This window comes from Podarcis raffonei, chromosome 6 (genome assembly GCF_027172205.1).
Source record: "Podarcis raffonei isolate rPodRaf1 chromosome 6, rPodRaf1.pri, whole genome shotgun sequence".
Lineage (NCBI taxonomy): Eukaryota > Metazoa > Chordata > Lepidosauria > Squamata > Lacertidae > Podarcis > Podarcis raffonei.
Window position 1 is genome coordinate 33,948,349 of NC_070607.1, and position 16,897 is coordinate 33,965,245.

The 16,897-nt window shown below is 41.0% G+C and overlaps 1 protein-coding gene across 5 annotated transcripts in view; it reads right to left on the reverse strand.

Annotated features, from left to right (window-relative positions):
* The window catches only part of MIGA1 (mitoguardin 1), a 37,555-nt gene continuing 20,658 nt past the window's right edge, over window positions 1–16,897 (reverse strand). For 4 of the 5 annotated variants that reach the window (XM_053392003.1, XM_053391999.1, XM_053392001.1 and 1 more), the window contains 9 exons: window positions 13,954–14,054; window positions 10,808–10,926; window positions 10,579–10,651; window positions 9,571–9,657; window positions 8,914–9,012; window positions 8,510–8,644; window positions 3,574–3,627; window positions 2,386–2,502; window positions 1–2,210 (listed from right to left, as the gene is read on the reverse strand). In XM_053392003.1, the coding sequence (XP_053247978.1) occupies window positions 1,992–2,210; window positions 2,386–2,502; window positions 3,574–3,627; window positions 8,510–8,644; window positions 8,914–9,012; window positions 9,571–9,657; window positions 10,579–10,651; window positions 10,808–10,926; window positions 13,954–14,054 (1,004 nt within the window). In that variant the 3' untranslated portion in view covers window positions 1–1,991. The remainder of the gene's footprint in view (window positions 2,211–2,385; window positions 2,503–3,573; window positions 3,628–8,509; window positions 8,645–8,913; window positions 9,013–9,570; window positions 9,658–10,578; window positions 10,652–10,807; window positions 10,927–13,953; window positions 14,055–16,897) is intronic. The other variant, XM_053392004.1, reaches the window with a different exon arrangement.

Here is a 16,897-nt window from a genome sequence, read left to right on the forward strand (position 1 = left end):
TTAGGGCAATACGTTTTATTAAGCGAGTCCAAAATGTCACAAATAGTATGCAGACTTTCAAGTTGAACAAATAGTGTCGTTTTCTAGACATAGGCATAGATCACAGTATCTAAAACTGAATCCAGACAAGGCAGAAGTACCGTGGGCTGGTGGGACTGGTATTCAACCTGTTTTTGAACATGCCCACGGTTTGGTGGGAGGTGATATTATATCTCTACAGCCTGATCACAGTTATCCATACACTGGTAATACAGTGGTACCTCGGTTTAAGAACAGTCCAGTTTAAGAACGATTTGGTTTACAAACTCCGCAAAACCAGAAATAGTGTCCCAGTTTGAGAACTTTACCTCGGTCTAAGAACAGAATCCGAACGGTGGAAGGGCACCAGCGGCAGGAGGCCTCATTAGGGAAAGCGGGCCTCGGTTTAAGAACCGTTTCGGTTTAAGAACGGACTTGCAGAACTGATTAAGTTTGTAAACCAAGGTACCACTGTATCAGTTTAGATTACTGTGGGATGATAGCTTTTGAAGACTGCTGGATGTACAGTTAATGCAAATCATGCAGCAGTTATGTAAGGGGACTGGCTGCTTGGAGTGAAAGCTCAATAGTTCTTTGAAAGAGTTAAATTGGCTTCCGATCCATTTCTGAAGAAAGTGCTGGTTTTGACCTAGAAAGCCCCAAACAGTTTAGGGCCAGATTACCTTTTCCTGCAAGTGAAATAGGATTCAGATCAGCATCAAAGGTCCTGCTCCAGGTTCTGCCACCCTATGAGGTGCAGTGATGATAACCAAGAGTCTTCTCTGCTGTGTTTAAAATCCACACCCCTCCCCCCACAAGAGCTTCACCTGGTGCAATCTTCCTTCTCTTTCCAGAAGCAGGTGGAATCATTTCATATGCCCAGGCCTTCACAATATTTTACTGTAGTATCATTTTATTCTGATATCCCATTTTATGGTTGTATTATGCAAGCTTAGATGTGAAGTTTTGCTTTTTCTAAGAGTCACTTCGTAAACTGAACCCCAGAATTTTCAAAAGAGACGAAGACAAAATTTAAAATGACGGAAGTAACATGTATTTAAGTCTGTTGCATGATTATCGTTTTTGACATAACATTCCCCCTCCCTCACAAATATACTTTAAATGATACATTCAAACAAGACAAGATTCTAGCTTATTCACAACTAGTAAAAAGTTTTAAAAGCTCTCTAAAGGTGCAAGGGGATTCAACCAATTATTAAATTATTTAAGAGCATTGTTTAAGGCCTCCCTAGACTGTGATTTCCAATGTAAAATATCAGTGAAGGGTAATTTACATAAAAATATGAGCTTTGTACTCTATTATTATTTTTTGTTAAAAAAAAAAGCTTATAGAACGGCATTGCTGCCCAAAGGCTGAATGCACCGATTTATTTCGCTACATAATGAGCTATAGCTTATACACACAACATACATTTTCAAGGCAAAGTTAAATCGTTTGTCACTCTAAGTGTCATTATATTGCACTTCATTTAAGTAAAAATAACAGTAAATGTATAACTTGGCAAGTGTGTGGCCAGGGTCAGGTAGAGCTTTTGAGACTTTGTACTGGGTAATTCCAACAGTGCAAACCTTCGAGACAAACTTGTATACTATATACCACGTTTCTTTGTATCACTTTCAGTCACAAACAATATCAGAGGAAATTCACAGTATTTCCACAAATACATTTCACTTCGTTTTCAAAAATATATATATGTTGGGATATATTACATATAAATCCAGTGACGGTTAAGCTACCTGCTCCAAACATATGCAGTATCTTTTTTCCACAAGCAATTCTTTCCATATATTTTTTTAACTTCCCTGAGTCCATATTTAACAACATTGTAGATTTCAGGTACTTGCTAAAAAGAAGAAAAAGAAACCAAAACCAAAGCCGAAGCGATGGCAGCTTTCCTTGAGGGAGAAAACGGCAAAAAATTGTGCTCACATTAAGAACGAAAAGGAGGAAACTATTGTGCTTTAGCTTCCAAAATGCCACTGGCTGCTGTGTCCCCGCATCCACTAACAAGGCCACTGGAATGCCTTAGCGAGTCGGCTCCGAGGTTAGCCAAGAGAAGATCAGTGTGTCGAATCAGCAACTGCATAAGGTCTTCCGCTAGGTTATCTATAGTGGAGTACCGCACCTTTTCAAAGTCAAAAATGTCTTTCAGGAAATAGAGAACCTGGTCCTGGTAAAAACAAACACAAAGCAAATTCACTTATTTGTGATCATTATCAGGCTCTGAGATTAATTACAGAAGTATTTCTTTCTCGTTTTGCCCTGGTTTTGTGTTTTTTTAAAAAAATCGGTAATAGTATCAAATTAGTGGCAACGAGCTCTCCTGGTACAATGAAGCAGCATACCTTGAAGAAGTTGCATAATTCATACAGAGAATTCCTGGGGCCAAGGAAGCCCCATGCCAGAACAGGGCTGATGTGTTCACAAATAGCATAGAAGTGTGCAAAGAAGCCATCAGGAACCTGGAGATGTAATCAGCGCAGAAAAGGTAAATCACTTCCTGCTTCCACGTATGAATAGCTGTTATGTCAAAGGAAGACACTAAAGGAGGGGGGAGGCTTCACTTTTATTGCTCAGCAAGTGATTCACCAGGGCCAAGTTTCCCAGGGGCAGAGAATCTAGCGCCCTTCAGATGTTGCTGGAACTATAACTCCCAACCATTCCTGGCTAGCAGTTGGGAATCCAATGAAATCTGGAGGAACCACAACCCACCCCCCAACTCACCGCTTGTCCACACTATTTTTTAATAAGTTTCTAAATAAACCAATTTACACTGTGAACTAAAGTCATACCAGCTTTCACTTTTGATTTCTTCATAGGTGTACAAATATTTCTAATATCTAGGCACCCTTGCCACATTATGCATATATAAACTTCTGGACATTAACAGAACGTAGGACCTTCTCCAGCTACGTTAACATGGACAATCCATAACCATGTGATCCATTGTAATTTTTATGCATTACAGTTTTTTGGGGAGGAGTGAATAGCTGTTCTTTTACTGGTTAATAGGGAATTAAAGTTATATTTAATTGGATATTCACCATTAGATGTCAAAATGGCAAACATCCTCCTATTTCTGGAGCCTGTTTGGATGCCTGATTATCGTCTTTCAAAGCAACTACTCTATTCCGAACTTAAAAATGGAAAGCGTAATGCTGGTTTAAAGACTCTCTCAAGGTGAATCTAAAAAAATATAGTATAAACACCAACAACTGGGAAACCCTGGCCTGCGAGCACTCCAATTGGAGAACAGCCTTTACCAAAGGTGTCATGGACTTTGAAGACACTCAAACTCAAGATGAAAGAAACGTGGTAAGAGGAAAGCATGCTTGGCAAACCCTCACCATGATCAACTCCCACCCAGAAACCTATGTCCCCACTGTGGAAGGACGTGTGGATCCAGAATTGGCCTCCACAGTCACTGTTAAGACTGTGTTCATGGAAGACAATCTTACTTGGCTACAAGTGATCGCCAAAGAAGAATACCACCCATATCTACAAAAGTATTTAAAAAAGGAAAACCTGCTTACCTTCATTTGTTGCTTTTTTTGTTTTAGAACTGACCAGCAGCTTGAAGCCACAGCCTAAGTCAGAAGAAGAAGAGAAGTAAGGGTTGTACCCAACACTCTGTGCCCAAGCAGAGCAAACTTCCACTTGCACAATGAGACTTCACTCTCCTCTCCTCCCCACCTGCACTCTCTCAGAATCTGCTCTGGTGGGATTGGGGAAACCTCTGGAACATATTCTTGGGGTGGATGGATTGCCATGGGGCAGGGGGAATAGAAGATGATGCAGGACCTTTGTGCAAGCTGACATTCATTCAGTGTTCAATTCCACCCTACTTTACTTACCAATTTAGAAATATCTGTTACATAAAACCAGCTGGTAATTTTCCTAATTTTGAAGTTGTATTATTTTAAGTTTAAGCTTTTTAAATTACTATTGGGTTGTTGATTGTCAAGTAGACAGGCTTAACTTACGTTAAAATAAATTAGGCTGGTTTATAGGAGAAAAGAGGTCAATGGTGCACCTGCATTATTATTAGCAGGGAAAGTGTGATAATCAAGGAAAGGTAGGACCACAACCAAGGGGAAAAGAGAAAGTAAAAGACATATGTCCATGTCAGTCACAGAAAGACTTATACCTTTTTAATGAGGTGCACGATTTCACACACAATAAAAAAAAACCTATACACACAAAGAATGAAAGTGGGAACCTTAGCAGAGACATGGGACAAGAGTGGGCTGCACCTCCTCACACAATTGTTAATATGACTTTGCTTGAAAAGTCATTCTTGGTGCATGCAAAACAGCTTCCAGTCGCAGGAAGTTTCTGAATCAGGGTGGACAGTCACGTGAAATCAGTAGGATCAGGAGAAGTCCAAATGCAATCAGGACATTATCATTACGCCATATTTCTTTTCTCCGACCATAGCATGAATGAATATGGCTATATTTTCATGTGTGTGTGTATGACTTCTTTTAAATTGTCTCTCAGCAAAGAGAGCTGTACTATAGTTTCTGCAGCATCTTGATCTGGCTACTTGTAAAAGGCAGGAAGCAGGGTTCAAAGGGCAGCTCAGCTGACATAGTACAACTGTTCTTATGCTAGTTTCCAAACTCCATGGAATGTTTCAGTATACTAAAAAAGAAGCAGTACTTCGGTGCTTTATACAGCGCTAGACCAAATCAATCTCTCTCTCTCTCTTTCAGCTTAGGAACTTTGTTTTCTAAAGTTAGATTACTTACTATTTTGTACATAAGTTTGCTAATAAGGCTTTTCTTCTTGGTCTGCTAAACTCAGAAATGTGCATACGTTCAGTCAGTTTTAACTGCTCCAATAGCAGGCACCCAGCTATGTAACAGTTCTTCTTGCCAACTTGGCGAAGCGACTTTTTCGCCATTGCCTTCTGAAATCTATAGCTTTTGTATTATGTTATATGGCTGTAAATAAATCCTTTCTGCTTTTCATATTTTAATACTATTAGAGCTTAAATGCAAGCCAAAATCCCCAGCGCATTTAAATGCCAAAAGATGTTTTAAAGCCAGAAGTATTTGTAACCATAAAAACAAAGAACAAACTACATACTTTTGTTTTGACCACACTGTTAAAAAAAACCCAACACACTCACTTAAGAAAAAAAAACATACTTCAAATAGTTTTTGACACAGCTAAGCAGTTTTGTCCTAATAAGGATTGGAATAATACAATATACAGATGGCAAAAACTTTTGTCTCCCATAGGGCATAACAGAATTTGAATGGAATGCAATGCTACTTCGGTACTGGGAGGCAAAATGCTGACAGAATTCCATTGAGAAAAAGTCTGTCTCTGTGTGTCTATCTAATTATATATCCAACAGGAGGGGGAAACAAAACAAGATATCAAGACAAGAATAAAACCGATGCCCTTTTAAAATGCATTGGGGAGGGAGGGTTATTGGGTTGTTATTGTTTTTATTATCTGGTTTGTTTTTTTATAGGACAGGGGTATAGGATGGTATACAAATTTTAATAATAGATAGATAGATAGTTTTATTCCTTCCATTTCCAATGAGTCCAATGAGAGCTGGGCACCCTCAAGTCCTATTGAAGTTAATGGGTTTTGCAACTTTAACTCTGTGCTTAAAGTTGTCATTGATTGAAGATAATCATGTATAACTTTCTCAACAGGGATTCCCATGTGTAAACATCATTTTCAGCATTTTATCCTCCACAAATCTGCCTATTCCTCTTTCAAAGCCATCCAGGTTGATGGCTATCATCACCTTTCATGGGAGCAAATTCCACAGACTTGTCTATCTTAGGCTGCAGAAGTATCTGGTCTCATCGGGTTCATCATAGACCTAGAGCATCAACCACTCAAGATGAGAAGTTCCAATCTGTAATCCTAGTGAACTGACAAAATTGATCTCCAGCTACCATCTTGAAGGATCAAGTAAGTTTTACACCAAGGCAATAGTTGAAGGATTCTGTTAGCAGAATATTAAATATTATTCACCATAGCAACTCTGGGGGGGGGGGGAAGCCAGCAGCACTTCTCTCAGATATTGGGACATACCTATGCATACAATAGCAGCCAGAACCCATTAATCCATGTTGAAACAGGTCCACTGCTGGCACATGACACCAGTAAAAATGCATCACATAAATAACAGATTTTCTGCTGAGCGCAGGAAGAAATATGCCAAGTGAGCGAGAACCATTTTCTTTTGTGGTAGGTGTGTCCAGAAGTACAAGGTTTTCGGCTGGAGGTATCATATGAGATTCCGGGATGCAAGTTTGCGCCCAGGGGGATTCCCCCCCCCACGCAATGACTTGATGCTACCAATGTTTGCTCCTCACATGGCCAATCCCTAGAAATTGTGTGCAGTTTGCACTATTAATGGTTGTTTTCCTAGGCATGGGGTGCTTTGTTGTTTAGTCGTTTAGTCGTGTCCGACTCTTCGTGACTCCATGGACCAGAGCATGCCAGGCACTTCTGTCCTCCACTGCCTCCCGCAGTTTGGTCAAACTCATGCTGGTAGCTTCGAGAACACTGTCTAACCATCTCGTCCTCTGCCGTCCCCTTCTCCTTGTGTCCTCAATCTTTCCCAACATCGGGGTCTTTTCCAGGGAGTCTTCTCTTCTCATGAGGTAGCCAAAGTATTGGAGCCTCAGCTTCAGGATCTCTCTTTCCAGTGGGTACTCAGGGCTGATTTCCTTAAGAATGGATAGGTTTGATCTTCTTGCAGTCCATGGGACTCTCAAAACTGGTGCTTTGGGACCACCCAATTTATCACAGCAGGTGAGCCTGAGATCTAACAGTGCAGCACAATTTTGTAGAAATTTTATATAATTATTTTATAGAAATTTTGTGCCATACCAAAAATATGGTACCAAATATTTGAGAATCGCTATACCATCCTAAGAAGAAGAGGATTTGATATCCTGCTTTATCACTACCCTAAGGAGTCTCAAAGCAGCTAACAATCTCCTTTCCCTTCCTCCCCCACAACAAAAACTCTGTGAGGTGAGTGGGGCTGAGAGACTTCAGAGAAGTGTGACTAGCCCAAGGTCACCCAGCAGCTGAATGTGGAGGAGCGGGGAAGCAAACCCGGTTCACCAGATTACGAGTCTACTGCTCTTAACCACTACACCATACTGGATCTCCTACACCACGCTGATACTTACATAGATGTCCTGGGTTGTTGTTGTTTTATAAAATGTGAAAGTCAGCAATACTCAGCAATGGCACTCAGCAAGGAGTGGCATGATGACTTGAAGGAAGTGGTGTCTGAGAGCTTAAAAAGCAGCATTTCTAACAAAGTTTCTGCACTCTCAGTAATGTGGAATTATTCCAAAGAAGGCTGGACTTAATGGATCTTAGTGTGATCCCACAAGGTAGTTCTTTAGGTTCTTAAGAAGGCTGCATATTCAAGATCACTTCACACAAGTTAATTACCGGTATGTCTTAACTATAAACAAATCCTTAGAATGCACTGTTGTGTTGCAAATTTTACACATACTGGTGAACTACAGGGGTCCTCATTCCAAGAAAAGACCATGTAAGATAGCCTATTCCATAGGTGGTCCAACTGCAATCACCCTGGGTGAAACAAATGCAAGGGTGACCTAATTAGACTTCGGATTCCAACATATGCGATCAGTGCAATGCAATTTCTTAAAATGACATGCTTCATCTGTGTAGTTTAAGGTGCCATTCTTCATTCATTAAATCAGTTCAGACTGTGAAATGAGGTAGTAGTTATTCTTCAAACTTCACTGCTTTGCACTTCTTGATGGGTGTCTGTGTCAGCTGAATCCAAGCAAAACCAGTGTCTATGAATGCATGTATGCTTGCACAAGTCTTGTTGTTAGTCACCAATCATGGAGTGTAACCATTTCTTTTGAGAAAGTAACTTTCAACAACTACTGAACAGATCTCTCTGTGACATGAAGGCCCAGGTGGGCAAATTGGATAGAGCAGGCACCCCCAAACTCGGCCTTCCAGCTGTCTTGGGACTACAACTCCCATCATCCCTGACCACTGGTCCTGTTAGCTAGGGATGATAGGAGTTGTAGTCCCAAAACAGCTGGAGGGCCGAGTTTGGGGATGCCTGGGATAGAATTTGCCATATGTATTTTTAATGGCTTAGATATGTGGATAAAAAAGATTAATATATTTTCACTCTTGCAGACATTTCCTTTTATTATACAAAGTACTAAGACTATGACTTGATCCAAAATATGCGAGTTTCATGGCTAAATTTTATGCAGATTAGTAGTCTGCAGAAAGCCAATTAAGGTTCTTGCAGGTATGAATCAAAACTGCTTAATGAGTAAAAGGAATCTGAAACAGATTATCCAACCATAATGTAATTTCCTTTAAATTTAAATATCGCTCAGAGGAATGCAATCATTAAGTTACCTGTCCAATATTCCGCAACCCCCATATGAAAGCATGGAACCAAACAAAACCACTTACAGTTTCTTTGAAAGAGGAATTCAGCCAATTGTTATTGACCACATTTTGTATAGACATAGGTGGATTCTCTAAATCTTCAAAGGAATCCATTAATACGAAGTCCAGAACAACATCATAGAAATTTAGATGTTTCACCTGCAGAGCATCGGAATATTTATAAAGTTACTGACCTCATTTATACAACTTCCAGGTCTATAATAATAGCCTAAATGACACTCTGGGGGGAAAACAACAGATTTTAGTGAAATTGTTTAATAAACTGTCTAAGCAGACAGACTAAAGTAATAAAATTGACACCCTGAAATAGAGACAAAATAAAGAACAATAAGGGAATTGCAATTGTCTAACCAGGGAGAGATAACATTTACAAACTATTGAACTAATTTTTTATAACATATACTTACTCCCCAAGCAGCAAGCTCCATTTCAGTATTAGCCCAATGATCAGACTGCTCTAAGAAAGAGATCATTTCATCAAATACTTCCTCAAATTTCTTTGGGTTCTGTGGGTGAAACAACCAACAAGCAGGAGACAAATTATACATGTTTCTTTAGTTCTTAATTAGAGATAATAATCGCTTCCATTTAGTGCCTGAGTAATCTAGAAAGACTGGCTTCAGTCCAATGCTCTGAAGAACACATGGAACTCCTCTGTGATTCATTTCAACTGGAGCAGCTCTGTCAGCACAACTGGAATGTTTATACAGCGCTGTCACTGAAACTGAGATCAATGCAGATGCTGGACTGCACCTTAGCATATATATTGACTTGAATGTGTTTGTAAGGACATTCTTGTTTGGGCAATCAAAATCCACAGCTGCAAACAATTACAGAACGTACCACCTTTCAGAATCAGGTCTGCCAAATATGAATACTTGCTGCTTACCTCACAGTGAGAGGGGGCAACTACGGGGAAATAATCATGTCTACTGAGAAGTAAGTCCTATCAAATTCAATGGGGTTTATTCTCAGGCAAGTGGCATTAGGATTATAGCCTGTGACCATAAAGCTTTCTTGAAAATTAAATCCACCATACAAATTAATTAAACAAAAGTGTTTACCTTTCTAGCTCTCATGATTAGCGCGCACAAGATTTTTCTTCCACTTTCAGCAAGAAATATTCTATTTGCGGCGTTGGAAAAGATTACCTGTAATGGATCACTAGGTATTACCCATCTGAGATCACTTACATTCTTACCTGTCTTAATAAATAATAAAATTTTGTACCCCGCCAATCTGACTGGGTTACCCCAGCCACTCTGGGTGGCTTACAACATTTCTTTTAATTCTCCCAACCAGGGCTTTTTTTCAGCTGGAACAAACCGAAGGACATTGTCCTCTTTTTATGCTCCTCCCGATGGAAACATGCAGATGGGGACAGATATATCCCTGCTTTAACTCGTTGACATACTGTCTTCTCTTGTATATTATTTACTACAAAGCTCGATGACTAAGCCCTTTAGCGATGAAATGAGCACTGAACCACTGGTATATTAGAAGTGGATTCTTCATTTACTGTGTTTGCTATTGTTTAAGATAAAACCTATTTAAGAAAGCAACTACTTTTGCCATTTTTATGGACGTTTAGTGTTGGTTTACTGATAGTTGCCTTGGTGATATTATCTTGTGTCAATTGCAGAACTCAGTTGCCATTGTAAGAGAACAAGGGAGATGCTCATGGTGAGTTCCTTTTCTAGAAAAATAGCACTGCTGCCAACCAGTTCTCCCTGAAAATAGTCCATTTTCCAAGCAAACTTACTTTGAAAGGTTTCGAGGATACAGACAGAGACAGATAGAGAAGATGCTAATGGCAGAAAGAATTAGCTATCAATTGTGAAATACACTGGTAGGAAACAAGGCCTCTGTTGCTGGCGTCCTCCCGATTTATATACATAGAACTTAAATAGTATGTGACTAAGAAGCTATATTGAATACAACCCAATATAACAAATCACAATTACCCTTGATGATTGGGCGGTTTGGCTGATCTGTTAGAAAACCTACTGCCACAGGAGTTTTGTGCCTATGTGGTATGGAGGTCAGCCTTAAGGAGCTGATTGAACATTTACCTGAAAAGCTTGGCGGATACAATGGAGCTTAGCAAGAAAGTCGCTGTCCCCCAGACACTCCAACGTATCAGTCCTATTTACAGAGACAACAACAAAAAGGCACTTGAAACTTAATGGTTGACTTGCTCTTTAATTCAAGCCAATATAAAAAAGATAGCATACAAAGCACTGCTTAGCTTTTAGAAAATGTGCAAGTAATATTAGGGAAAGCAGACAAAGCATTTAGTACCGTAAGACTCGTGAATAAATCTTGCCCTCTTCTGCCAGGTGCATAGCTTCTTCGTATAATGGGCAATGGCATAGCGAATCCAGATTATAAGAGTTTCGGCTCTCTTTGTGTTCTGCAAGCTAGAAGAGGGAGACCTTCTCAAGATCAGTTGGCTAACATCCTGAAACACTTCCACAAATATCAAGAGCTAAATGCCCTTTGTGGTATTTCTATGCAAGATCCATCTCTTTCGACATTAGTTAAAAGATAAATATCCAGGGCTGCAGCTTGCAAAGAAAAGCCACAGTGACACACTGGGACAAGGGCCTGCTGCTGAATCATGTCCCTGAGGAGCAGAAATGGATAGCCGGCATCCATGCAAGGCAAGCCAGAGCTGAGGGCTACATCACATAGCTTGTCACTTGAACGCTAGCCCAACTAACAGTTTGCCTTCCATAAGGCAAGAACTTTTAATGCATCTTCCATTTAAAACGGACATTCTTAATATGCAAAGCATGGGAAAGAGACTTTGTAATCATATAGTATTAAAACAGTCTTTAGTAGCTGTTGCGTCGGAGTAGCACTTTGCAACAACAGCTGAATGCTTGTGAGTGCCCAACTGCTTTTGTGGCACATTCCAGAAAAGCCAAGACATGCAAGGAAGGGGAGAGATAATTTACAAGCCACCTTCTAATTATATTTTACCAAGGGAGGGATTGCAAACAGAGTAATAGGATTCGAAAGCATTTTAAGGGAGGGCAGCTAAAAACTGAAAAGAAAACTCGTACAGCAGCATGTTTCATGATGGCAGGGACTATGCAACCCCCTCCCCACAACCCATAGGTCCATAGTGCAGCTCAGTCATGTGCTGTTGCAGAAACACCCATAAGAGAATTAAGTTTAAGATGCAGCAAGCAAAGCCAAAACCAGTGTCATCAAGGAAAGTAGTCAGTCAACAGGGAAAGGGCCCTTCAAAACCACTTCAGCGATTTCTACAGGAACTTTGCATTACTGGTATATGTAGTCTTCTCAAACTTACATTTCATACAGCCTACAGACACCAATATTAGTTTTTGTTACCAACAACAGAAATCAGTTCCCTTAAACTCAAAATCTTCTACAGTGGTACCTCGGGTTAAGTACTTAATTCGTTCTGGAGGTCTGTTCTTAACCTGAAACTGTTCTTAACCTGAAGCACCACTTTAGCTAATGGGGCCTCCTGCTGCTGCCACGCTGCTGCAGCACGATTTCTGTTCTCATTCTGAAGCAAAGTTCTTAACCCAAGGTAATATTTCTGGGTTAGCAGAGTCTGTAACCTGAAGCGTATGTAACCCGAAGCGTATGTAACCCGAGGTACCACTGTATTTGGTTTCTGCTACTGGGTGTAATCACCACCAGCAGCACTGCCACAATTTATTTCTAGAACGTTTTAACAGGCATTATGAGCTTCACATTAAATGAAAGTTCATGGTGTTGCAGGAGCCATGTATTTTCAAGTGGCAGGCTGCAAGCAATGCTTTCATTTGCAGAAAGCACTTTTAGCCACTCCCAGAGCGGCTTATGTAAGGCCAATGATGAAAAGATGAGGGAAGAAGAAAACAAGCAAACTTGGGCACCGTTTTATACGTTTGCCCAAGAGAAGAAAACACCTTGCACAGAGAATAACCCTCTGCTGCCACAGGGAAGTGCAGCAAAGCCCTCTACTGCTTCGGGGAAGCATGGCCCACCCTTTGCCGCTGTGGGGAGGTACAGCAGGACCCTCTGCCACAGCGGGGAGGCCCAGCAAGGCCCTCCGCTGCTGCAGATATATATATAGAGATGTCATGATTTTTAGCTAGTGACATATCGCGATGCTGAAAGCCAGATATTGCCCAGCCCTACTCACCACCATTTGTCCTACTGCACATGGCCATATGAGAATGCTGGTGCCTGGCTAACAGAAATCTAGCTAGAAGTTTTCTCACACGGATGGAATGTGCTTGTGGGAGAGTGGCACCTTGACTGAATGGCACACACATTCCATAAGGCCACAAGCCTTCTTGCGGTGGTGTATTCAGAAGTGCAAATTAAAGCCCAGTGTTTCGAAAGGAAGGCTGCAGCGATCCAAAACCTGTTCACTCTGGAGCAGAATATATCCACTGATACATGGAATGGGGCCTTATTTCAGTAACACAAACTTTGGCTGAAATCCTAAGCATGTTCCCCTGGAATTCTCGCTAAAATGAACTGAAGTTACTTCCCAGTAATGAGGTTAAGGATTGTGATCTAAACATCAAAGCATTTGCGACTCCAAGATAACACTCCTTTATCTATGAGGTTAATTGAAGCTATTTCCGCTAAACCTCTCAACATGCATCCCAATTAAGGTAAAAGTGTACCATTGTTTCTGATGCAGGAAGATTAGAACGCTGCCCGTTGCATTGTGTAACTACTCCCATTTAAGATCCTTTAAGTGACTGGCCAGGCTATATTTGCACAACAGCACTTCAAAATCCAACTCTCACTCCAGGATTCCTGCTATGAAGGGAAGCTATCTGAGATCTAGGCTGGATGTGCTCCTTACAAGCAGACAAAAAGTAACATTATCCCCCAACTCAGCCCTCCTTCACCATCAGGCATACGAACCATGCTCCAATACTACTGTTATGTGTTGAATAAGTGGCAGATGATATCCAACACATAGCTGTCTCAGGCTAAAAATGAAAGGAGTGGATGCTGAGCTTTCAATCAATCAGTTGGGGACTACAGATTCCAGAAGCATGGTGGCCCAGGGCCTCCAAAAAGTGTCATACTTCTTGGCAAGAAGTTATTAAAGCAGTGCTCACCAGAGTATGATCATATTGCCTTTCTGGTGAATTCATGAGAATATCACTTTTATTCTCACTTCAGACACTACAAGCTCCTACATGGAAAGAGTATAGGGAAAAGGATGGAACCTGTGTATCTGTAAACATTTTATTATGGTGTGATGACTTCATGAATCTTTTACCTGTCTATCTACCTTTTTTTTAAGTATCAGAAGGCTACAATCAGTCTGCAGACTGCAGTGCATTTGTATGCATTTTTCACAGATATTCTACTCTAAGAGAAAGTCATTCCTGTTTAGCAGAATTCAGAAGTGGTATGATGGCTAAGCAAAAAAACAGCAAACACTACTTCCAACATACCTCAGCAGCTGAAACAAATGAATCTGTTGATCCCATGCTTAATGTATCCCGCAGGCTGAATTCTTCGGTATTATCCTTTACAGTGATATCCGTGTCTTTATCTTATAAAGAGAGAGAGAAACCTTTCATTAAAACACCTTGTGGATTTTCATTATAGTGCCAGCTAATGTTGATGAAAGACAAAGGGTTGGATCCAGACTTCCCACCAAGTAGTGTTTCACAGGACACAACCACTGGATGGGGAGAAGGAAATGAGGTTTTTCCCCACCAATTCCCACCCACCTCGGCTCTGCAGACTTCTGTGGCCCCTGAAAATCCATAAGAGGCTTACAAAAATGAGCTAGGAAAATAAAGTTAAATAGATGCATGGCAAAATTATGCCAACCTTATGGCACAGTTCAAACCACAGATAGTAGGTAGCGAATATTTCAATGACAAATGTAATGTCTGGCATACAATAACTAGTTTATCCAAAGGCATAGTGACAAGTGCACTTCATTGCAGAACACTTTTTTCTACACACACACACACACACACTGTTTAGGGCAGCTTGAGAGAGGAGACACCAGCACAATGAAAGCTCCAGGAATGCACAGCTGCTTGATACACCTGCCGCCCAACTCATTTACATGAAGTCCAGAGCATAACAGCCTGAAATACTGGCTCTCTTATATGTTTCAACGTACTTATTTAAGAAACCACAGTCCTTCTAGACTGCCTTGTCTTTAGGCGTTGCTGGATTTCCTAAGTCAATCAAAGAGTGAAATTATTTACACTTTAGCAGGGAAGCAGCCACAGGCTTTAGCTTTAATGCACAAAGCCTGAAGCTACTGAAGAATAAAACCGCAATAGAAGATTGTATCAAACCTTAGATACAAGGGTGTTTCTCCCTACCCTGACTTACAACTTTTTCAGCCTAAGTACAGCGGTACCTTGGTTCTCAAACTTAATCCATTCCGGGAGTCTGTTTGACTCCCGAAATGGTTCGAAAACGAAGGCGCGGCTCCCGATTGGCTGCAGGAGCTTCCTGCACTCAACTGGAGGCCGCAGAAGCCACATTGTACATTCAGCTTCTGAAAAAACGTTCACAAATGTTCTCTAATTTACGATTTGATCAAGCTAATGCCCCCGTCCAATGATTACAGAGTTATCCCATTAGTGTCTTCTACTTCAGTTGATATATTCCAAAATACTGGAGGATAGAGAAACAAATATGCTCTCTTTTTAATGTTCCAAATTACCTATTACCTCCATCACCATGAATATACCTATTGGTCTGCAAACCAATTTTGTAAGGCTAACCAACTGATCCTTTAAAATTTACCTCACAGATGTAGAAAACGAAGTTCCTCAGTTTACCCACTCACTTTAGTTCTAATTCAGTTGTACCTAAAGAGTATATTACGTTACTTTCTAATTGTTCACATTAATTGCCACAAAGATACACTCTCACGTCATAAAAATGGGGCTCTCTCTTAGTCACAAGGTCTCCTCAGCCCTTTATGCCCTCACAGTCCCCATCATTCAGCTGAAGAGATGCTATTTTAAACTTCCAATATGTTTACTTCAGATGAAGCTTGTGCACACGGCGCGCATAATCCCTGCCACCATCCCTCCAAACAGCAGCACTGTCAATCACGTGAAAAAGTGGTGGACCGCCAAGAGAGCCCCAGTCCTTGCTCAAACACAACACCAAGTGTGCCCTTTGCACCATGCTTTTTGCCCCGTCACTCTCACAAACAGCTGGCTTTCGACAAGGCAGTCTAGGAACGCCCACAGTGGCTCTGGCTCCGTGCCCCCATTGGTTACAAAAAACTTTCGTTCCAAATTACAAGCTACTTTATTCTCAGCAGGCATTCCTGAAGAAAAAGGAAAGTAAACTGATAGTGGAATAGAAAACATACCACACCTGTTGTCCTTACAAACGGGCATAAAAGCAACAAAACAGATCCAGACGAAGTATAAATATAATGTAAAATGCAATGTATTGAGAGAGATTTCTTGTTGTGTTTGTGTGTGTTAAAAAAAATCAATTATGCACCTTATTTCTCAAACACTGAGAGCTTCCTTTGAAACACATCTAATTTGGGGTCGTATATTTTATTTGGCTGATTGTTTTTCTCAACCATTACAATTCTCCCTTCCTTTTCCTTTCCCCTTTAAGACAGAGGTGGCTTCCATAAGCTGGAGAGAGCCTGGTTAGCCACCCCTGCTTCTACCATCATGGTTGGACAGTGTTCTCGAAGCTACCAGCATGAGTTTGACCAAACTGCGGGAGGCAGTGGAAGACAGGAGTGTCTGGTGAGCTCTGGTCCATGGGCTCACGAAGAGTCGGACACGACTAAGCGACTAAACAACAACAACCATCATGCTTCAGGTAGGAGCATCCAGAAGCAAACAAAAAAACCAGGACATTCTCAAGAAAGCATTTTCTTTAGGTGCCTGGACCAAAACATGCCAAAACCCTTCTCCCCAGGCCTTTGGCTAATTAAACAATCCATGGCCTTTTAAACTGGGGGGAATTGTTTTTGTTTGTTATTATGGTATGTATTTTTTGTGTTTTTATATTGTAAACCGTCCGGTGATCATTGGATGAATGCATTATAGCAATTGAATAAATATGAAACGTACAGAAACCACTCCGCTATCTGCACACTCTTCAAAAAATGCCATCTTCTTCAAAAAGTGCCCTTGAACAAAACGCTTCTGTCTCTCTTCTTGGCAGCCTCTATCACAATTAAAATGGCCAGCCAGATCACAGTTCCCAGCCCACCTGTTCTCAACAGCCAGCTTCCTCTTTGGGCACAGCATCATTCTGGGCACTATGCCAGGCCATTCCCCAGCTTTCCAGACTATGCTGAAAGCTCATGTCGCCCACTGCCTGCCACCTCCTGGACTGAAGAGAAGTGCTGGGGCTCTCTGAAAGGGCAGACTGGGAAAAATC